At 30.7% G+C, this 24,904-nt stretch overlaps 3 protein-coding genes across 10 annotated transcripts in view; 1 reads left to right on the top strand and 2 right to left on the bottom strand.

Moving 5' to 3' along the window:
- Window positions 1–3,607, bottom strand: part of LOC123694113 (phospholipase A1-like) — a 39,455-nt gene extending 35,848 nt beyond the window's left edge. The window contains exon 1 of the mRNA XM_045639432.1: window positions 3,365–3,607. Coding sequence (XP_045495388.1) covers window positions 3,365–3,425 — 61 coding nt within the window. The 5' untranslated portion in view covers window positions 3,426–3,607. The remainder of the gene's footprint in view (window positions 1–3,364) is intronic.
- Window positions 3,608–8,780: 5,173 nt separating this feature from the next.
- Window positions 8,781–15,620, top strand: LOC123693601 (sodium/hydrogen exchanger 9B2-like). 8 transcript variants are annotated; one of them, XM_045638768.1, is made up of 13 exons: window positions 8,781–8,934; window positions 10,633–10,686; window positions 10,820–10,843; window positions 11,260–11,287; window positions 11,563–11,705; window positions 11,912–12,143; window positions 12,717–12,886; window positions 13,118–13,332; window positions 13,523–13,694; window positions 14,305–14,459; window positions 14,537–14,701; window positions 14,911–15,094; window positions 15,366–15,620. In XM_045638768.1, the coding sequence occupies exons 1-13, from the start codon at window positions 8,859–8,861 to the stop codon at window positions 15,440–15,442; spliced, it is 1,695 nt and encodes a 564-aa protein (XP_045494724.1). In that variant the 5' UTR covers window positions 8,781–8,858; the 3' UTR covers window positions 15,443–15,620. The 8 variants fall into 8 exon arrangements, with proteins under 8 accessions (XP_045494724.1, XP_045494725.1, XP_045494727.1 ...); XM_045638771.1 differs by lacking the exon at window positions 8,781–8,934 and adding an exon at window positions 9,572–9,656; XM_045638770.1 differs by lacking the exon at window positions 8,781–8,934 and adding an exon at window positions 9,780–9,991.
- On the bottom strand, window positions 15,607–19,907 carry LOC123693600. Its single transcript, XM_045638766.1, has 2 exons — window positions 19,570–19,907; window positions 15,607–19,201 (listed from the first exon to the last, which is right to left on the bottom strand). Exons 1-2 carry the CDS (start codon window positions 19,579–19,581, stop codon window positions 15,815–15,817), a joined length of 3,399 nt encoding a protein of 1,132 aa, XP_045494722.1. The 5' UTR covers window positions 19,582–19,907; the 3' UTR covers window positions 15,607–15,814.
- Window positions 19,908–24,904: the final 4,997 nt, after the last annotated feature.

Here is a 24,904-nt window from a genome sequence, read left to right as displayed (position 1 = left end):
ATAAATGTAAAATTTGGAGCCGAGTTCAATCGTTGACTTAATTTGCCAAAAAAAGAAATGAGATCTAAATGTGTGCCAAGTTCTGCAGACAGTCCAGAAATTTATTTACAAAGATGTATTAAGTTCTTAGGTTGACTGAAAACTCAATTGTTTTATTTTCCCTTAGAGAACAATGTTTATTCCAAAATATAACTTTTTTAATTTGAATAATATAATTATTTTCACAAAGCAAACAACTAATGACCTATTGAACCCCATAATTTGATGAGGCTAGTTTTACATACTGTTTATATTTTGTGAGGTTCTAAAAACTAGCCTCATCAAATTATGGGGTTCAATAGGTCATTAGTTGTTTGCTTTGTGAAAATAATTATATTATTCAAATTAAAAAAGTTATATTTTGGAATAAACATTGTTCTCTAAGGGAAAATAAAACAATTGAGTTTTCAGTCAACCTAAGAACTTAATACATCTTTGTAAATAAATTTCTGGACTGTCTGCAGAACTTGGCACACATTTAGATCTCATTTCTTTTTTTGGCAAATTAAGTCAACGATTGAACTCGGCTCCAAATTTTACATTTATGTTTTTGGTGGGATATCATTACTTTTTGTACAGAAAATTACTCTGCAAATTTGATTTACTTTATGAATATAATACTTTTTATATACGATTTTTTTTATTTTTTCTTGCGGTTTCTCTGTATGGTTTGTTTAGTATTATTTTCTATATTTTCTTATATGTTATGAATGTCAGCGCACATTGCCCCGTCATTATCTGCAATTTTTTAAACTCGTTTTCTGTTTAAAAGATTACAATATGATTTTCTAAACATCCAGCGTGAATTTGTACACACACTATTACCAAGATGCAAAGATCGTTGTAGAAGAATCGTCGCCTTACTCCATGACGTTACGGTATTGCCATGACGCGATCTTGAAATTTTACTCTAAACGCGCCTAAGGTTGTTTCACTCATATTAATATTACGCATATTAAATCATTTCGACCTTCGACGAAGCCTTCTTCCATTACACCATTTATGGTAATTATTTTTGCATGCTTGTATTGGCTAAACATGTTTGTGCTTTATTAATATAATTGTATCATCATTGAATACCATGTTTAAAGCAAAATGAAGATTTTATTTATTTATTTACACTGAAATTAAAACTAAACTAAACACTCATAAATAAAGAATAAATAAATGTGAATATGTAAAATTACATATTATTTTTAACTGTATGAGCAATAAAGGCAATATTTTTATTACAATTTTCTTTTATTTTACGTTTAATAACAGTTTTGAATAAAGAAATCATGCAATCGAAGTAATCCGCCCTAGCGATACTAGCGCGAGTGAGTGTGATGTCAGAGGCGCTTCGAATCTACAGATGTTTCGTCCTAAAATATGTAAACTTCAATAATCTATATCTCAGTCATTTATTGATGGATTTCAAAATTTTTTTCGGCCACTGATTAGTTTTGATCTATTTTTTAAGACTAGTAAGGTGAATATACTATTTTCTTTTTTTTTAAACTTTTCCATTTTTCCATACAAACAAAATTTATGTCATTGAAAAAAAATTAAATACAAATAAATTCAGTATTTTCTGATTTTTTCCTTTGTACACTCACTATTACCTGGTTGATTACAAAATTTGAACTTTCTAGGTCATCTGGAAGTGGGTTAGGTTTTGTATATGTCTATAAGTCAGTCAGTCTTAAAAATTGCGATTTTTGGATATTAATATCTACGCAACTGTTTAATCTGTATTTATGAAATTTAAGGTTCTTGTTTATCTTGAGGTCCTCTTGATATGTACCAAATTTGGTTTATGTAACTTAAATAGTTTTCGAGTTATAAGGGGGTGAAAAGTGGCTCGAAATGGTTCGTGTAAATATACACACGGCTGCTGCTCGCCAGTTCTCTTCGCTTGAACTCGGCTTGACACGCTGCCGCGTGTCTAGATTTAAAACTTATATAAAAAATGTACTAGTTCAGAGAGCGTACTACAGTATTCAGGAATATATGGACGATAAAGACCCATGGAGGGTTGTCGCGTAAAAACCACAGGACAGTTCTTTGGCATATTATGATATATTATGTATAAGTTAGATATAAGTTACATATTATGTAATATTGACATGATTTTAAAAGAGCAACTATGGAGTTTCTTGCCGATTCTTCTCCATAGATACTGCTTTCCGAATCGGTGGTAAATGTTAAAAATACTTATGTAATGACGATTCGAAAGTGCTACTAAATAGTAGTCTAATTGAATAAATAAATGTTTGAGTTTGAGTTTGAGTTTACATATTAAAATCTTAGATATTAATATGATGAAAGCGGGTAAATCACCTATTTATTGGGTGTTAAAATCGGGAAGTAAAAAATTTACCTATAACTTTGTGATACCACGGCGGGCGCGTGCCTAGAATCTCTTTCGAATAAGAAATAATAATAATTTTGAAAATCAATCTACAGTTGGCGAAGAAATCATAAACGTGTTCAGAGAATTATGAAAACTTTTCTTTTTCAAAGTCGGTAAGTAAATAATTCAGCTTAATAAGGGATGATTTTTATTATTTTTTTATGCTGTAGCCTGCTAGGATATGCTTTGTATTATTGATAAGATGTGAAAGGAGGAAAGTAGATAAAATCTTTTATGCGACTTGCGATAAAATCTTTTTGTATCGTGTCAAATTTAAGCTCACTCGTAGCAGGTTCTGATTTTTTTAATGTTATCTTAACAGATTAACTAATTACTTATCAAAACAAATTGAGAAAAAATATACGCACATAACTTCTGAGTTCTGAACTTTTTTATTTTCATTGGTGTCAGAGTAGTACATAAGTAGTAAATATATATTATGATATTCAATGATAACGAAACAATAAGATAAATGATCATTGATACTCAATTATTAAAATATCACGTTTACTACCTACGAATATATTCTGCATTAAATCCTTCTTTACCAGTCATTAAAAAAACAATAGAGTAAATATTTGAGGGTGATAATCATTCGTTAAGGAACAATTAAGGAATGTGTTTTTACTTACGTTTTCTTTATCTTGACAAAACAATAACTATTTAAAAAATACTTTACACGCTCTCGTTCGGTATACCTACAATGACTTAATTTTGTATAAAATAATATTTGTGTATAAGATATAACAACGTTTTAAATAATTATATACATCAATTATTATTACTAATAAATAAACAATAAAGTTTGATAAAGAAATTCTGTTTAGATATTTGTTGTCATTGAACATAAAAAAATTTTACTGAACTTTTCGTTAATGCAACCTAGCTGTGTTAAAACAATATTATATTTACTTAATTAAAATTACTTACCTAATGATGTTATTGTCAACACTAAAAACGAAACAGTTAAAACATATTTTGGTAAACACATTTCTTAAAATAATAATAAATTTTTGGTATAAATGATATTGCACAGTGATGGTAACTCGTTGCATTGGAATTTTCCACGAAATTTTGTTTTCACAAGAATATCAGAATCGCAAGCTGAGGCATTATAATTTAATCTTGCCTTTTCTAATGGCAGGTGAATTGTACGACAGCCTGTTTAACAGTGGTGCGGTTGCTTACGAGAAAGTCAAGTTAACTTTTCCCATTAACTGGACCAATCATTCATGATCAACTTTGTTCGCTAAAAAATCATTTTAGTTTTCGTTACGGGTTGCTCATATCCCGTTGTTTGTTTGTAATAAAAATGTTGGTTGTAACCCAATTTTATTACAGAGAGGCTATTGACCGACCTGTATTTTGTGTTGCGATTCGCAGTGCAGTTACAACTTCGACTCAATTTTTTTTAATGAAATTTTTTATTGGCGGTCTGATAAGCCTGTTAGCCTTAAAAATGTATTATATACTAGCTGCTCCGCGCGGTTTCACCCCCGTGGCTCCACTCCTGTTGCCCGTAGCGTGATGAAATATAGCCTATAACCTTCCTCAATAAATGGGCTATCTATCACCGAAAGAATTTTTCAAATCGGACCAGTAGTTCCCGAGATTAGTGCGTTCAAACAAACAAACAAACAAACTCTTCAGCTTTATAATAAGTAGTTATAAGGTAGAAGAGGTAATTAACGCCCGCCTAACAAAAATCTAATTTATTATTTATTAAAACTACTTTAAAGCACATAAACAGACGACGAGTAGGTTTGATATTTCTTTCTAAACCGAAAAATACCAATTAAAACGTGAAACTATTTATGTTTCATGACATAAAGACATCTTTTTAAAAACCTTTTCTTGGGCGTTTATAGAAATACTGTGTTAAATAGCGCCCGTTTATGAAAGAAAATTGTGTATGCCTAAAATACGTTCTTATAGAATTTCTGCTAAGTAAAATATAAAAAGCACGTTATAAAATTTCTTTATTCAAAATAAAAGAAGCTCAAGAAAGAAAATTTAATATTAAAACTATAAAATTCGTAACTCACATAAAGTGACTTGTTTCTTCAAGTTGTAACGATTTTATACTTTTTTTATTTTAGTTTAACTAATCAACGTTAATATTAGTAATCTTCTATCATACTTTAAACAAAAAAAAAACTAATTTAACGCCCCAAGGTCCGTTTACTGGGCGTTATTACGCGACTGGGCGTTATTGACATTTTTTTTAAATTTTGAAGTAATTAAGTAAATCATTTTGAAAATATTTACAGAATATGAAGTGTGGTTATGTATATTACTGCCAAAGTATAAAATAATCCAAGAAATAACTCAAAAACAACTGAAAACTTATAGTTTCGTTAGAAGAAATTTTTATAACAGCCAGTGCACGTCTAACGCTCTTGAAACGAAAGCTGCTACTGGCAAAGATGGCGACTCCAGACTTACGCAACCGCGCTAGGCGCGTTCCTATTGGTGCAATTCATTTGTGCGTGAGGTACGATGCGGGTCTATTGAATATAAGTGGGTTTTTTGAAGTTCGGGCGTTATTTAACAGAGGGCGTTAATTGACACACCTACCTTATATATAAGTATCTGTGCTGCGTGGTTTCACCCGCGGACGTACCCGCGGAAAAATCAAGTAGGTATTTCTATAGATACGTAACTGCCGATTATTATCAAAATCCGTTCAATGTTTTTCCCTTGAATAAGTACCTAACAAACATACTTACAACCATTCGCACAAACTTTCGCATTTCATAGGATGTTGCTGTGCTAAACTGAGTCATAACTAGGTATTTCCTTTAAATTACAGTAGCAGCAATAATATTAATTTCATAAGATAATAACTAGGTATGATAATAACAGTACATATATTAGATATACTTAGCAGCTTCTTAGTATACCTGCTTGGCCGTTCGTTACTACAAGAACTATTGTATAACACAAAAGTACTTAACCGATTAGCCACATATTTTGACTAAGGCGTAGAGTTTGTGAAGTTAGGCCTTGTAGAGTTAGGGCGTGTAGTGTTAGAAGCTTCGCTCTACATGAGATCTGATAACTTTTTGACAGTGCGAGTCATATGGGCTCGTCTAGGCAACATTTTACATGAAAATGTTTTTGGTGGGATTTCATTTCTTTTTGTAAGTTGTTTGTAACAAAATTTTATAAGTAGTTATGTCGATTAAAGTTTAAATTTTTTTTTTAACAAGGAGTACCTATACATATATACTAGTGGTTCGCCCCGGCTTTGCCCGTGGTACCTACATGCATAAACTATCCTATCTCTCAAGTTGGATCGAACTGCACATCGTGTGCGAATTTTATTATAATCGGTTAAGTGGTTTAGGAGTCCATGGAGGACAAACATTGTGACACGAGATTTATATATATTAAGAATATCTAGGGGAACCAAGTTTTAGATTATTAGATTAGACCTCTAGCGTCATCAAAATTTAATTTAAAATTACAGGTCTCATACAAACTCCCATCCCCTAGTTTAAGGGTTTGGGGGGTGAAAGTTACAAGTTTTATAATTTTTTTGTTGTTTGTGTGCTTATACTAGCTTACGTACAAAGTTTCAGCTTTCTAGGACATTAGGAAATACCTTAAGAATTTTGATGATCATCAGTGAGTCAGTGACGAAATTAGCGTTTTTTAGATATAAATAAAATCTGAAGTATAAAAGCTAATGTAATTAAAACTTAATATGTTCAATAAGTCCGCTATTGACAATATATCCCGAAAATTTTGTTGATCTAGCATAATCCAAACCCAAATTATGAGGGTTCAAAAAAACGTCGAAGCGCTTCGAGAAAAGGTAGGTAAGTGCCCGTGCTTGTTCGCTTGGCTCGTCTTGGCGGGGGCACTACCGTGCCCCCAGATTCAAACTGAAGGATTTAAATGTCCTGGTATTTTGCGGTGATAGATATAATTATCAGTACCTACCTACCTAATACTTGTATCTATTAGGTACTCAAAAGACAAAAACTACATAACTGTTTTTATTAATTATTTCACCAAAACTGGGGCTATAATATAATAATTAAAATAACATATTGTGTTTAATTTCATAAGACACATAATAAAGACAAAAGTAGGTACCTAAAGTAACATAGGACAAAAGTAACTACAGTACTCCAAAATTAATAATGCGCATGCAGATCTTCGCTAATTATCGTATTTCCAGAAACACCCGAATCACCCCGAATCATTAAATCATAAGTGCCCTAAACAATGCACTTGCATCTTGCACCTTGTTCGAAAGAAATAGGAGTCAATTCAAAATCATACACAATCGAAAACAATTCGGGCGATAGGTGACGGTAGCCTGTCAATCAAAAAATTCAAAAATCCATCAGTCGTCTTTATGTATTGGTGGTGACCGCACGTATTATCTCTGTATGGAATTATATAGAGCTGCTGTTACATACCCTTCTTAGTTTTGTTTCAAAGTTGAACTTTCCGGTAAAATGATTATTTACACAGATAGCAGATAGCAGTGGGAAAAGTGAAAATTAATAAGAGCATAATGAAAGTTCTGATCATTCTACGATATCAGAAATAGAGTTAATCCCTGATTCTGTAAATCCTTTTGACTGAGATTTTAATGATTAGATTTCACAATTTAAATGTAAACCAGTGTTTGAAAATCATTTTTTTAATAATAAACTTTGCCTTCCATACATCCATCATTACGCCAGCTTCAGTAAGACACTTTAATAGTTCTAAGTATAGAATTTTCTAAGTAAATCAATAGGTACAACAAATATATATTCGCAATCGTGTGGCGTATCCTCGCTATTAACTTACATTGAATTATCGAAAAAAATTTCGTTACTTATCTCTTTTACCATAAAATCACAATAAAACTCATAATTATAATAAACTATGCATGAAGAAAATACATTTAACCACTCTATATACATATCGTCTTCGGAGGCTCGGGGAATATGACATGGGGAGTTGCCGAACAGTGACGAATTTTTCTATGCGCATTATCAGTTTGGGAGTACTGTAAAGAAATTTCAGACAGGAGGAGAATCCGTTTTATAATATTATCTAAGCATAATATTATAAAATGATTTAAAAACAATGGAGAATGAATTATTAATTTTTCTACCTCTTAATTAGGTACTTAAACATTTACATTTTTTACAAGGAATATCCATTTAGAAATAATATATTAAACGTAATGCACACCTTTCTTTTCTCATTTCTGCCTAATTAATATCTAAGTCTATCGTCTGACATGTAAATACTTCTTTCCGTTATAATTTATAACTTACTAGCAGTCCGCCCCGGCTTCGCCCGTGGTACATGTTTACGTTTTCTCTCCATAAGAACCACCCTCATACTTCAAGGAATATTAAAAAAAAATTAACTAAATCCGTTTAGCCGTTTTAGAGTTATGCGCTTACCAATACATTTTGCGATTCATTTTTATATTATAGATAATTAAAAAATAAATACTTTTACTTCAAACTATTTAGTTCTAACTTGCAATGCTCATACATTTTATTATATCCTAGTAATATATTTTTTAATTTTATTTAAAGAAAGAAAGAAAGAAACATTTATTTGACTCCACAAATACAACATAAATTATTAACGATGTACCTAAACACGGAAAACAAACAGTTTGAAAAAAAGAAAACAAGTACCTAAACAAATAAAATCACGATATGTAACAACCTTATTACTTACTACAGTAAAATAAAAAATAAATAGTAAAAATTAATAAAAGAAACAGTATGTGGTGCCAAACCAGGTAGCCACTCAGTAGGTATATGTTGCAAGTTGCAACACAGTTACAAGTTTACAACACTGATTTTCAGAAATATATCAAATATAATCAAAGAATACATCTTTCTATCTCAATTCATTTAGATTTTAGACATCACTTCATAATATATTACCTACGTGATTTCTAATCCTAAATATTATTTATTACTGTAATAATAAAAATCTATACTGCTTATCTATACCTAGGCATAGTATATCATCTGTGCCTATACCATAGCACACCATAGTATTTTGTACTATGCAGCTACTAGTTATTATTCTGTGACTATGCTTAGACTAAATATAATATTTATTTAATATTTATAATGTAGGTAGGTACTTTGATGGTTATTCCAATTTTCTCACATGACTAGATAACTAAAATATAAGTATCTACCTATTTACAAGAAACAACAAATATTAAATTAGGATTCATTTAGATTCTACATCATAATGTCTTTGTAAATATTCGTGTTCACAGAATTGGAAAATGTAAACAGAAGGAACATATTTGTTACATTTTAATACATTGCATTTCACGAAAAATACCATTCAGTAAAAAATTGCGTCACCTAACGGCTCTATTCTGACGTTTAGCCATAAAGATTCAGAAGCCATTCGAGTGCGTAAATTGGGAACCATGTCCGAAATTAATAAAAGCAGCCATGACAAGGTCAACTACGTTAAAGTTAGCCAGATTGAACTAAATTCATCACGTGAGTGACAACACATAATGTAAACATATTATGACTAAGTGTAGTTATTATTTTATATGAACGTTGCACAACTTTAGTGTAATCCTGTGCTATAACCTAAAAATTGTATTTAGCGTCAAAGTAATAATATGATAAACATATCAAACAAAACATGCGTCATTGTTTCACATTCATAATTTTAAACACGATTCGATTCATATAATATTTTGCAAGATGCAATGTTTTTTTCTTTATTAAACTCATTAGGTATTTCGTATAACATTGTGTTTGATATTGATATCCACATTTTAACTAGGTAGTTGGATACAGAGCAAGCACCGCCGCGCCTGCCGCCCTCCTCTAGAATCTAGATGACAGATATTATTCTGTGTTGCCAACTTTTACCGAATAACTTTATAACTCAACCAAATTAATTTATACCTACCTGAAGATATAAATTAAATAGCGATACAAATCGCCTGAAAAATAATTATAAACTCCTTAATGTAAAAGATCGATTGCTACCTACATATTATTACCAACATAAAGTGTTGAACAATACTTAATAAATGAATGGTACAGATAATGTAAAATAATTAATCTAGGTTTGAATAGCTAGTTAATATAATGTAATTTAATAGGTAGTACAGTTAAAGCATAAGCATATTACCTAATTAACTAACCTGTTTAAAAGTTAATATTAAAAATGCCGCGAAACCATTTTCTACACGTTCTATTCTAAGGTATGTAGATATTAAGTTCCCTTTCTTATCAACAGTAAAGAAGTCGTTCAGCGCTAAACATTTACGTTACGTTTCTTGTTGACTTTTGACTTGCGCACTTTGGCATTTTCACGATATATATAAATGTACCTACACAGTTTTTTAGTTTCAATACAAAAGGAACGCGGGAACGTCGTCGGCTTTCATTATTTAATATAATAAATAAAGTTTAAACGATTATCAAGTGTAAATTGTGTAATAATGTACTTTATATGAAAACTAACGAGAGAACGCGAGTGATTTCCTCTACATTTTAGTCATTACATGTATTTTATCTCCATAAATAAAACAAATAGGTAGGTAAATATAAACTATTTTAACTGCGTTTCTTCAACAAATTATTATTAAATTATTATTAAAGTAATAATTGGTAAGTAGGTAAGAAGCATTAAATATTTTATTGAATGAGGTAATAAATTAATAGATAAACTAAAGGTTAAATATTGTCATTTTATAATCATTAATCACATAATTTTATCTTGATTTTCAACTTTTAATATTAAACCTTAATTTAGGCAGTCAATAATTTATATTTTAGACTGTTTCTTTTATAGGTAACTAGTTTGCCACCCGCGGCTTCGCCCGCTTTGTCTAAAACCTAATAAATTATATACTAAAACCTTCCTTTTGAATCACTCTATCTATTAAAAAATCCGCATCAAAATCCGTTGCGTAGCTTTAAAGATTTAAGCATACAAAGGGACATAGGGACATAAGGACAGAGAAAGCGACTTTGTTTTATAGGTACTTACCTAATGTTTTTAATCTGATAAAAGTTAATTCCATCGACCGTATCTAAATGTCAATAGTTATTTTGTCTACTTAGCTACCATAGAGCGAAATTAATGTTAAAATTCAGTAAAACGTCTACTTAAAGATTTACAAAAAATGTCTTGGCTTATAAAAGTTTATAAAAAAAATTGCTATAAATTTACAGATCGACGAAACAGCTATGAAAATCTAGATATGGCACACAAGGGATACGACACAGGTATGTTTTATATCTTTACAATTTCTATAATAAATAAATATTTAAAGAATATAATTACTAGGTAGGTACTTCTAATCTACTTATTAGTAAAGAATAATTTCTAATAAATTTTATTATTTATTTTTATTCTTAGGAGAACGAGTTTACACGTTCGTCGGTATGTGAAAATTTATAAAACGAAGCACGGTTTTTCAATTTTAATAACTGTAACAACTAACCAATTATTAATTAAAGTATTATAAGTAATATAATTTGCATGTTTGGAAAATTTAAGATTAATTCTTTAGGACCGGGCGTCATTCTCTATATTATTATATTCTAACAACACTTCTCTACATTGACCCTTTTTACTATTTGAGTTATAAATTATGACTTTAATGTAAATAAATAAAATTGTATCTTTGGTAATATATAAATACGTAGACCGGGATAATAAAATAGTAATATTAGAGGTGAAGGTGAAGGTAACCCACAGGGTTACCTTATTGGGTTTGGTATTAATATTATGTATAAAGATTAGGTATTTAATTTAATTTACGATCAAGTATTTAAATATGACTCTAACTATTTCAGATAGTAAACACGACCAGGATAATTTAAAGTAAGTAAGTCAATTACCTATAAACTAATATTTTTCTCTACGTTAGACACATATTAAGTACCTACCTAATAGAGTCATCCATAAATATATAAAAAAAACAATCTGTTTTCATTTAAACTTATCTTTTTATTTATTGTTTGAATAAAAAAAAACTAGTAGTAAATACTACCTAGTCAGCAGTACAAAAATGAGTGTATCGTGATTTTTTGATTTGGTGAATTGGTGATCATAGAGCACTATACTTCTCCGAGGTATTAAAAAGTGCATAATTTTAGGTGGTGGCAAAAGTTTTGTTTACGATGTCATGAACCCGATTCAACACCCTCTTCGGAGCCACCCTGGTGGGTGAGAGCATTTCCCTTCCCCCTATTTCCAACATTCAGACAGGCAGCTCAGCAAATATGTATCATTATTTTTTGTAAGTACAAATCTAATGACAAATTGAAACCCTCATTTTCCAGTTGAACACATTTCCAAAATTTAATTCACCCAGGGAACTTCGAATATTTCGCACCACACCACAAAAATTTATAACTAAGTAAGAGATGGAGAAAAATATTTTGTAAGTATTTTTGTCGTGATTATATTTTTAAATCGCTTTCATCATGAATTTATATATTCCAGTTTTCTTAACTTGGGGCATCCTATACGCTGAAATCGGAGATCCTGTTGCTCTAAGTGGAGAATTACTTAGCATGACCTTATTGGTCATAGCATCGTACTTAGTAGGATGGATTTGGTTGAAAGTCACAACTTTACCAGCACTTATCGGCATGTTACTTACTGGTATTTTATTCCAAAACTTAAACCTAGTTCACATGACTGATACTTATCGACAACTAAATCAAGATCTGAGGTGAGAATTTTACTTATAAAAAAACACTAGTGGTCCGCCCCGGCTTCGCCCGTGGTACATATTTCGCAATAAAAGGTAGCCTATGTCCTTTCTCGGGTATCAAAATATCTCCATACCAAATTTTATGCAAATTGGTTTAGTACGTAGTTTAGGCGTGATTGAGTAACAGACAGACAGAGTTACTTTCGCATTTATAATATTAATATATATATATAATAGTATGGATTGGATAAGATTGGGATTAGATATCAGTCATCTGGGATTTAGGTACCTATGGGGCAGATTATTAAAACTAATTCACTAATCGCATTTCTTAACTAGCATACCAGTTCAAATAGCAGCAAATATGTGATTTTTCGTACCTATTCTCTCACGCAATAATTTTTTTTGCTCAACTCCATCTCCCTCCACGGCAGGGGATCGAATCCAGTACCTATGAGAAACATACTAGGAAAGGAATTTATTTATATATACTTTGTTACTATCCCATGTAAGTACCTATGTAGTCAGGTGTGCGAAACCCAACTGAGTCGTCATAAAAACATAACAATAACATTCAGTTTTTATTTACAGAAAAATAGCTTTAGTTATAATATTGATGAGAGCCGGATTAGGTCTGAATGCTGATGTGCTAAAAAAGCATTACATAGCTGTATTACAACTAGGGCTACTCCCTTGGCTTGTCGAATGTGTTGCCATTGCAATCACTGCACATTATTTATTACATTTACCGTGGATATGGGGTAAGTTATTTACATTTATATGAATCTAAATTTAATTAAACCTTTATTTGTGTTCTTGTACCCTTATACGTAAACCTATGTTCATCTCAGAGTTTATTAGTTAGTTACATACATCTCTGTTGTATTCAGTACTTGTAAAGACAATAGTGGAGAAAATATATAAATAATTTATACTTTTCCAGCATATAATTAGCTCTTATTATGGAAGTATTTTTTATATTATTTTTCCAGGATTTCTCTTGGGTTCAATGATTGCCTCCGTATCCCCAGCTGTAGTGGTCCCCTGTTTATTTAGACTTCGCGAGGCTGGTTATGGAGTGGCTAAAGGCATTCCCACATTACTATTAGCTGCTGCTTCTATCGATGACTCAGTCAGTGTTGCCGTATTTGCAATCATTTTGAACGCTATGTTCTCTACCGGATCTACTACATTTAATATTATTAAGGTAAATATTGGCACTATTAATCATAAATAGATGGACATCATTCATATAGATGACGGAGTTTCGATGTATTGAACATAATATTATAGGTACATATTATAGCATACAATTTCAAAATTTCATCTTTTTTTTATAATATAGCATTATGAAATATTATAGCGTTTTCTTTACTAAAACAAAAACTTATTTTTAGGGGCCACTGTCCATAATTGTAGGAATAGTATTAGGCGGATTATGGGGAGGGATGACATCTGTAATTCCGGAAAAAGGAGACACCTATGTAGTTCCTTTGAGATTTTTATCGCTATTTTTAGGGGGCCTATTCGCTCTTTTTATTTCTAATTTGGTTGGATGGAGTGGAGCAGGTATGTTTTTTTATATAAATTTATAAAGAATAGAAAAAATTCGATCACGAGGCGGGACTCGAACCCGCATCCTTCGCGCCATTCCGGGGCGGATGCCTAACCAACTCAGCCACTCGTGACCCGCCTGAGCAATCGAATTTAATCTATTCTTTCAGTTTTATGTGTCTTAAGGGACACACCGCGCGCCATCTATTGAGATGATTTAACAACCATCTCAACCAATATGAAGCACTTTTCAGTGAATACAATATTGTAACGATGGAACACGACCTTTTGTTGAATTTATATTTTTTGGTTTTTATGGCATTCAAATGCTTTATAAATTTATAGAAAAAATTCGATCCAAAAGAAAAGAAAGGCATCCGCCCCGGAATGGCGCGAAGGATGCGGGTTCGAGTCCCGCCTCGTGATCGAATTTTTTCTATTCTTTATAAATTTATATTTATAAAGCATTTGAATGCCATAAAAACCAAAAAAATATAAATGTTTTTTTTATGTCAGAATTACCAAAACTAAAATCGAAATCACAATCAAAAATAACAATCTTAATTACATTGTGTTAGTAAATAATTATGTATTGTTATTTTCTATTCTCGTTCTATACTTCTAGGTCCTTTAGCTATCGTATCATCTGGTTTTATGGCTGCTTACTTTTGGGAAAAGCAAGGATGGCCAGTGAATAAGAACCCCGTGAGCAACTTATTTAGGATACTTTGGATATTTTTTGAGCCAATACTTTTTGCTTTTACAGGAGCTCAAATAACGGTAAGTTGATGAAAATCCCAATATTTTGATAAAAATAATAAGTTTTACGATTAATAATTGTTTATTTATCTTTTTAGCTTAGTGCACTTGATCCAGATATGATATCTATGGGCGCTATTTGTCTACTATCCTGTCTTGCTTTGAGGGTAGTTGCAACATTCCTTATTAGTTTTGGATGCGGTCTTAATCCAAAGGAGAAGCTATTTATCGGCCTTACTTGGATGGCTAAAGCCACAGTTCAGGTAAAATCATTATATTTTAGTACATAGGTACTTACGAAAAGTAAGTACTTACTATGAATCTTGTGGAAAAATACTGTACTGTATACAATTATTTATTCATTCGATAGGAATTTTACTAAAGTATCCGATTTAGTTGTATTTTATGTTCAGCTAAACCCTATATTTTAAAACCCTAAAATTATAAAGTGCATTGATACTTTTTTTAACAGGCAGCATTAGGCCCCGCAGCATTGGATCTTGTAAATAATGGGCAATCTGCAGGAAATCCAAAAACTGACGAAGAATTTTACGCCAAAACTATCTTGGCCATGAGTGTACTAAGCGTAGTAATCTCAGCTCCCGCTGGTGCTATATTTATTGCACTTACAGGCCCAAAACTGTTGAGTAAGGATCGTAAGTATACTGCGTATACATGTACAAGTTTATACGTGAAATGTGGATTGAATTAATTTATGTTGTCTCTTTTTCGCTTACGATAATTCAATCATACCATCATACTTCCACGTCTTATTGTGAGCTGCTACTTTTTGTCCCGAAAATCCCACAGAAACGGGAACTATGCGGGTTTTTCTTTGCAAATGCGGACGAAGCCGCGGGCGGAAATTTACTATGTTTAAAATATCGGACCCACGCTGAAATATAATAAATACCACTTCATTTTCAGCTACAACCATAGCTTCTGAAGAAAATATTGAAAGAGCGCACGACGTTCAAGGAAACGGTACATCTACGGACTTATGACGGAGGGAACCATTGGAGTAAAACATCTTTACTTAATTAACTTTGTTTTATACAATATTCTGATGTACTTACACAACCGATAGTGTTTAAATATAAAATTCTTATATTATACTTAATAATAATCATGTTATGGTACTAAAATATTTTTTTTTATTTAAAATAAATTTTATTTAATATATGTATAACTTTTTTTTTTATTCCTCTACAATATTTGACTGCACATTCTTTGTCCTTACTAATGTTTTAAATGGGGAAGTATATAGGGGAAAATATTACAGAAATCGCAAAATATTATTCCCAGAATAGAATGGTAACATTTGTTGCTTTTGTTTTTATTTACTTGTACTTGTACTTTGTACTACAGACTACCGTCTAAACTCTGAGAAAGTAATTGTGTACATGCGTTCTTACCGCTTCTATTGGATGCGCTTTGAGTTTAAGTATTACACTTCTGCGTGAATAATATTCATACTCAGTAAATATACTCCTTGGTAGTAATTCCACTACCATTATATAACCTTCTATGGGAGGATTACACCTCATCACTGCTTCTAAAATACGCATTTTTTTAATTACGCCAAAATCCAATTGAGTAATTAAATAATCCAATGCTTGGGAAAAAGTCAAATAAATTGCAGTAGAATATTTTTTGATATCTTCATCTAGTTGCTCAACGCAAACTTTTCCAAATTTTTCACAAACTATTGCAGATAATTCAAGTGTATTTGTATTTGACTTTAGAAAAGTGTCTACAACATTTAAATAGCACACAGCTAATTTGGTATACCTCAAAAGAAAGTAATTTTCGTCATTGGGTATGGCTTTTTCTATTCTTGATTGAATATCAGAAAACATTGTAATAGGTACAACTATTTTATTATTATTTTCGCATGTTCCAATAAATTCATATAGTCTTTCCATTATACTAAGAAAGTTTTTCTTAGCTTGTGACTCAGATTGCCATGCACATAATACATTATCTAAAAATGGTACAAATAAAGCATTATATCTTTCCATTTGGGTTTTTTCATCTTTGACATCCATCAAGTATTCAGGTAGCCAATGTGGATAATATTGTTTTGTCAGTAAGTTTTGTAAATCTGTTTCTTTTTTCTTTAAAACCAAATCTACATCTAAAATCCAATTCATACTGGAGTTATATTCAATCATATGTAGAATATGATGGTCAAACATTTTATAATAGCTATCATTTGGTAATGTTTTTAAAAAAGCTTCCACTCGCTTATAATACTGTTGACATACTGTTGTTGGACATTTTGGTATGTTACATAATGTATTATATATAGATTTGTGTTCATTTAATCCTAAATCCCCAATAAAACTGTCCATTAGTTCCCATATATCTATAATGTCTTTATCCTTATTTGATGAAATAAACAAAGAAAAAGTTAATTTGAATATTAAACTTCGCAACCGACGATTCTTAGAAATTACCCAAGTCTCGTGAAATAATTTAATTATTTCATCATGCTTTAGTTTAGTGACCGCAAATCTTAAAGCAACTTTTCGCAACAAAATATTCATTTTGTAGAATTTGTAAATGTATGGACGGGCTACAAATTGGTTTAAGTCCGAGAACAAACAATTTAAAGCTCCAGCTATATGAGAAAAGTTCATATTATTCATATTTGATACCAAGATTTCCAGCGAAGGTGCTGGTCGAGCCATATATAAAGAGTTTACTATGCTCTTTTTCAGTTTACTGTTGTGTGTACAATCAGTAACTAAATATGTCTGTAATAATTTCTCTATTTCAGTTTGTGACAAAAGAGTGATTACATGTCCTATAATAGCAGCATTTTCGTTACAACATTCAGATAAAATTTTAAAATGTGTATCCTTAAACATTACAGCAAGTGTATCATGCCAATAAACTCGAAGCTTTTGAAACAATCTTCTTTTAGGCAACTCAGATTTCCCACATATTGCGTTCACGTTTTCAAGTAACAACTGTGGTTTATATCTTAATGCATTTATGCAATCATTCTCTGTTTCACTTATGAAAATAGAATGATTGATCATAATATACCTTCTCAAATTTATTCCAATATTACATATTTCTTTTAGGTCTTCAAATCTTGATTGATTCAGAAGATAATCTATCATCTCATTCATTTCTTTCATTAGGAAATCATCTAGACTTTTCTTATAGTCACAGCTCAAATCTGATATGTTTTTAAAGCATGCCAAAATTTCTTTAAAATCCTTTTCATCTGCAATGTTGTATTGCTGTAGGATTTTGCTATTAAATTTCAATAAGAATTCGCATAATCTTGTTTTTTCTTCTTGAGTTAATTTATTGTGAATATTCTTGAAAGTTTTAAAATTAAATTTGGACAGTATTACATCAGGAACATTACAATCGTGAATGATGTTATATAATATAATACAATCAACATATTCATCCATCTTGCTATTCTGACTCTGATTGTAAATCCCCATGCTATAGAACAAATTATTCAAAAGATTCCAGGTGATTTTTTCAACGTGATGGATGTCTGCTTTTGATAGAACATGTTTGATAAATTTTGATTTGTATTTAAAAGCCTCATGTATGTGATTTGTATGATAATATTTAAGTACTTCTTGCATATGCATTTCACAGCCACGAGAACAAGACCAAAGCATACAAAGCATATTACACTTTTTAAGAGGGTTTGACTCGGCTTCAATTAATTTTTTTAAGCCAACAAATGCTATGTCAATAGGCATGATCTCATACCACAAGTATTCATTATTCATATTTGTTAAACAGCGGATCATGGTATTATTATACAGATATTTTTCCGTCGTAAATTTTACTTCTGTTTTATCCAAAAATACAGTTTTAACTAAATCAACTTTTTCTGGTAATTTTTTAATAAAATATATTAATTTGTCATATTTGTATAAAGGCTTAAGGTATGGATTTTGACAATTTTTCTCCAAAAAGGCTTGAATATCTTTTGATGGAATGTTTTTTGCAACAGTTTCAACATGTACTTTACTAATGAATTTCCCAATATTATTTAAAATTTCATCGGGACAATTTTTCATTATTTTCTTTGTTTTATTGGCTGAAATATCTGGTAATTGATACTCTGGTATTAAATTGAGATAATTCATATAGTTGGTGTGATCATTTCTTAATAATTCCAGGGCTATCTTATTATTATCATAATTATGCTCACTAAGTACATCTTTACAGTAATCAAATAAACAATTTGACTTATATAGCCGCTTTATGATAGTCAAAGGTACCGTTCTACCATGCTGCTTTAATACTTTTTCTATTAATGTTGGTGAGGCATAAGGTAGCCATTTAAATGCTCTTTTAAGTTCTTTTTCCTCCAAGTAAGTGTAAAACATATCAACTCTTTCCTCATCTCTGAGATTTAATCGAATGTGCAGCATAAGTTTATTGTATGCCTTTATGCTCATGCATGGAAGTAACTCATCATGTATAAAAGTTGGATTGATTATGTGAGCATATGGCAGCTCTATTATCAGCCATTTCACCTGTTTTAAGGCTCTAGTTAGATACAACATATCCTTACATTTAAATATCTCAAGTATATATTCAACATCTTTTTGCCAGCAAGCAATATCTATTTTCAGTAAGTTTTCTATGTCGCAATCATCATAATTAATAGCAGTTTGCTTTTCATTTGGATTGTGAGAAATTAAATCATTTATTTTTTTATTGTAATTTCTGTGTTTATTTCCTAAAGTTTCTCCTTCTAAATTAAAAGGTGCCATCTGAAACATGCAATTGTAAATACAATTATAACCATTATTAATAACCATTTATTTTTGAAGAGGAAATATTGCTTCTGTTTTAATGGTTTTCAATTAAACTTAACTTGCTTTACTATGTAACAGATCTTTGAATTCACAAGATTAATCTTATACACAAGAAGAATAAGTATATCACCAATTTATATAAATTAAATTTTATTGTATTTCAATACTAAAATATATTTGTTCACAATAAAATATTGTTTCATAAAAAAAATTCACCACTCAATAAATATTATGCAATAGGGCAAAAATTAAGAATATTGATCAATTTTTCTTTGTTTTCTTCACGATTAAATATAGATGTTTCTGAATTACAAAATACTTACCATTTTATCCATTTCATAAATTTTTTGTTACTTATATAGAACAAAACTGCGTTACTTCCTCACAAATATGATGCAATTTTCTTAAAGCACTGGGGATTCATGCGATATAATTTATTATATATCTATACACTATAACTACATTATTCGATATACATCGATAAGAAATAAAATTTATAGGCAGTGTAAAATGACGACAATTTTTGTAAACTTTCTTCTTCTTCGTAAAGCAAAAACGTGAGCAATAGGATATTACTTATTAAATTAGGATTTTATTATGTGGATGATTACAAACAACAAACCAACAAACTTTTTGCAATTTTGTTTTACTCAGAAGTTACTATAACATACGTAGTATATTATTATTAGTCTGTGCTATAACTCTTTTCACTTTTGAGTTTTTTTTTACCTTTGACAATTGACATTATTAATTGACATATTTTGACAAATGACAAACAGATTTAGCGCCACTTGAGCGCATAATATCTTGTAGGTAGTTTTCCAATTACAGGAGCATAATGCGTTATGCGACTCAGTGGCGCACAATGCCGAATTATGCTGATGCCGCAAATTTGAAGTGGCATTTTCCACGCTTGTTCCGGACATTTTCACGCACTTTCCGGATATTTTCACGCATTTTTCGGATATTTTCCAGGCATTTTCCAGCATTTTCCGGATATTCTAAGTTCAGTGTTGAAAAAAAAATATTCATAGAGTTAGCAATAACCTCATTAATGTGTAAATAAAGTGGTATAAATAATAATTGGTTGAAAATTATTTACGGTTATTTTAAGTAATTTCAAATTTGGATTTTGATTATTTCATTAACATTTTTTTTGTTTTGAGTAATTTTTTTAAATGAGTTCTAAAAGAATTAAGTAAGGTAAGATGGGGTAAGACAATCATAGGGGGAAGACTATCACAGTGTATTAACTCGATAAGCACAGCTTCTATCTCTAGTTTGTTATGTTGGTAAAGTAGGAAATACTCAAGAAGTTCTCGGCCCAAAACACAGATGTCGCTACTTAACGTTAAAAATGTGAACATGAGATATTTCTAAATTGACATTTGAGGAGGCAAAACACGAGGTCAGCGTGTAGTGAGTAGAATAAAATTTTCGAGGGAAAAAGTGGTGAATTTGGAACGTTACATACGTGAATATAATTGCAATAACACAAGCTTTTAAGTAATGATATTGGTCCCACGTAAAACCAATTTATTTAAAAAGAAATTGATCAAAACAAATATATAAACTCTAAATCGCGAGGTGGGGTAAGACTATCATTCGACCTGGGGCTAGACTAACATATGGCAGTCTTGCCCCAAGTCAGATGTTGTAAACATTTTTATCTATGGTAGGTACGGGTACTTATTTAGGCCTATGTCCAGCAGTGGACTGATACAGGCTGATGATGATGATGACTTATTGTAACCAATTGGTTTGACGTTTGGATGGTTGCTAATATTGCTCTCTCTGCATATATACAATTAATTAAAAAAAATATCCTCATAAATATTTATTACATTGGAAGAAAATAACTTCTAAGTTTTTAATGAAAGTTTTTAAAAATTATTTACGTAATTATTCTTTAACTAGCTGTTGCCCGCGACTTCGTCCGCGATTAGGTCGTTTTTCGTCATTCGTTGTTTAAAAAAAATACGTGACACTTTATTTTAAAATTTTCTTAATTATTGTCTCTTATAAAATTTAACTACATTAAAATTGAACACTCTGATAAGAAAATCTTAAAATCTGAAGAAAACATGAATGTGGTTTAAATTCTACATTACTTAGTATCAAATAATAATCTAAATTAAATGTAGATTAACAGTTTGAGCACACCATTATAGAATATGTACCTAAGTATTAAATTACGTTAGTTTACATAGTAACTTTACTAAAAACACGATGACTATCTTTCGCGCTCGATACCACAAACTAAGCATGTTTGTGGTACGTGGCCCGCGTCACTTGACCCCCATCTGGATCCATGATGATGATTCCATCCTGAAGATGATTCTGAAGATGATTCTGAAGATGATTCAGAAGATGATTCTGAAGATGATCCAGGATGATTCCATCCTGAAGATGATTTCTTTTGCCTGGAAGAAATCACCGTCGCCTAACAAATATAATGTGTTTTCTTATAAAACCGTTACATAATTTATTTTATCTACTTAAATAATGAAAATGATATATTTATAAAATATAAAACATATTATGTAAAATGATTAAAAATAAATAAATGAAGCAACTTCGATTCAAAGAAAACATCTTTTTCAGTGTGAAAATGCTCTAAGCAATCCTGGATGATGAACTGTATATCATGTACCTACTCTGATCCCAGTACGGTCGGTACGTCGATAGCCATAACGATAAATATTATAATCAGATAACCGCAAAGTCAAAATAAAAACATTACTTGTAAAGTTGTGAGTGCAAAATTTACGTTTCATTTGGCAATAACATTTTTTTCGGTACTAAAACGTAGTAGTTTGATATGTGGTTGGCTGCCCCTCCTCTCCTTCCTGAAAAATATCCTCCAAAATTTCCCGAGATACTTCCAATGATTGAACCATTGGACGTTGGACATTAACTTCAGTCAAAAATTGACGAAGCGGATGATTACTAATTTCCACTTAATCCTCGCTGCTACTGTCTAGGTCTTTATCATCAAATCATCAATTTTCAAGTTGTGTAGTAAAAATATCAGCAGAAATCGTCTTCCAAAGGCGATATAATTTTATTAGCATTGAATAAAAAATCAAAAGTTAACTGTAAATCTATAAAAAAAGCTACTTACAAATAAAATTTTATCAAAAACTTCTGTTCCCAATGCACCTCAAAATAATAAAAGAATCATTCATTTCATTTCATTTCAATAAATACCTGTAAGTAACAACTTACCTTTTGTGGGAACGCATGATGGTGAAAATTCACAAAACACGAAGATTGCATTTGATATTTTTGGTTTTATGGCATTCAATTGCTTTATAAATATCACTACATAGTATAAAAAAAAGTCGCTTTCTGTGTCCCTATGTCCCTTTATATGCTTAAATCTTTAAAACTTCGCAACAGATTTTGATGCGGTTTTTTTTAATAGATAGACTGATTCAAGAGGAAGGTTTTAGTACATAATTTATTAGGTTTTAGGCAAAGCGGACGAAGCCGCGGGCGGTAAGCTAGTAAATTTATAAAACACGAAGATTTTAAAAATTGTAACTAATGAACACAACAATATATTATTATACTCTTTGGAACACAATCATTAGATTAACTGTAGATAATGGTGTCTATTTTTACTTAACATAATAAACATCTAAGTAGGTACCCTCACTTTAAAAAAAATGTAGTTTATTATTTACACGAAATATATCTTATAGGGAACGGAAGATATGGGTTAAAGAGTTAAATAAATAAATAACATAATTATATTTAAATTATTAATTTTTAACATTGTGTTCAGTAGTGTTAACATGTAAATTGATTTGATTTTTACGAAATCTCATAGATGGCGCTGTTACAAAATTAACATTATACAACTTACATTCTTTAAGCTATGTTTCTCTTCCCAAGTTACTTAAATGGCATAATTTTTATAGTGTCAATCTAGATATTGTCAAACAACATTTATATATACGTCATTTGATTATTAATTTCCAATAGTTAACGTGTAAATTGATTTGATTTTTATAACATTTAATAGATGGCGCTGTTTCTAATTTGTCTTTATACTACTAAATTCATTAAACTGTTTCTCTGCCCAAATTACGTAAATGACATAGTTTTTATTTTGTAAAGCTAGATAATAGCATGGCTTACTCGAAACCAACATTTAAACATGAGTCTTTAGATTGTACGCTGTCGTAATACACGGAATACGTAAGAAAATGAAAGGTTCACAGCTCCTCCCCCGTAGATGATAGCTTGATAATATGTAGCCTATAGCCTCACCCGACCTGTTAGTAATATTCATGCAAAATTTGAAGTCAATCTATGCAGTACTTTTCGAGATTAGCTCGGACAAACATACAGACAAACAGACAAACAGACAAAAATTCTAAAAACTATGTTTTTGGCTTCTATATCGATTATAGATCACGGCCCAGGTATTCTTTTAAAAAAATATTCAATGTACAGTTTTGACTTTCCTACGATTTTATTATATGTATAGATTTATTTGTGTAAGTTTAAGTACTTAATTGATTTTTTTAAATATATTCAAAGACGTAATAAAACGTTGATTTTATTTCTTTATTATCTAATCTTTTAATGAGGTCAACTTATGTTCTGTCTGATATTTAAAAATTCTGACTTGTTTGATAATTTTATTACAGGATTTCCCGGGTTCTACACTGAATTTAGTCATATGTTAGTCTTCCCCCAAATAAAGAAAAAAAGGTTCTACACCCCTAATTTTTGTCATATGTTAGTCTTCCCCCAAATAAAGAAAAAACTGAATAAGTGGAAAACTAAACCTTATTCTGTAACACAAAACAGCGTACCTAGTCTAAGTGGCAACTGTAATGTAACTGGTTTTTTCGACAGAAGTTAAGAAAGTATGTTATAAATCAAAGAATAAAAACAGTGTTAGTCTTACCCCGTTTAGTGGGGCAAGACTAGCAGTTCACATAGTCTATAGATTTCATTTAATAAATCGGCTTCCAGTATACTTGCGTGAAAATTAAAAGATTTGTATAAAAGTGTAAAGAAATCTTAATGTAGTGTTATTTTTCATTTAACAGTAAGATGTGAAATTTCAGTGTATGAAGCGATCTTTCATTTCTAACAACAAACTATGTTAGTCTTACCCCACCTTACTTTTTAATTGAATCATCTTACTCAGATGATAGTGATGATGACTATTTATCGAGTACTCCGAGTTTAAATCACTGGTCAATCAATCAATTAGTTCCATATCAAGTGATATATTTATTGAAAAGATATAATATGATAATGTATCAGCATTACTTTTATGAGTGCTCGATTGTGCGAAGCGTTGCTGTAGTTGAAACATTCAACGTTATAATAAGCATTATGCCGCATAATGCGCTCTAGTGCTGTAATTGGAAAACTACCCTAATGTTGCATATACCTAATATTATTATTCAATGAATTCAAAATATGTCCCCAGAGTTCAAAAGATAATTTAAAAAACACCTATGAAATTTTAATCTCTGAGTGAAGGTACCTACTTAAATTACTTGATCTGTGGTGAAGGTGAAGGGGGATTACAGCGCAATGGTAATTGTCTTGCCCGTTAAACAAATAAAGCTCGGATTCCTTATTTTTAACTTCTGAATGCTTATCTGAAAATTACAATAATTTATCGTT

Source organism: Colias croceus, chromosome 8, assembly GCF_905220415.1.
Source record: "Colias croceus chromosome 8, ilColCroc2.1".
Lineage (NCBI taxonomy): Eukaryota > Metazoa > Arthropoda > Insecta > Lepidoptera > Pieridae > Colias > Colias croceus.
The sequence above is the reverse complement of the archived record's forward strand: the minus strand, read 5'-3'. Positions and strand labels throughout refer to the sequence as shown.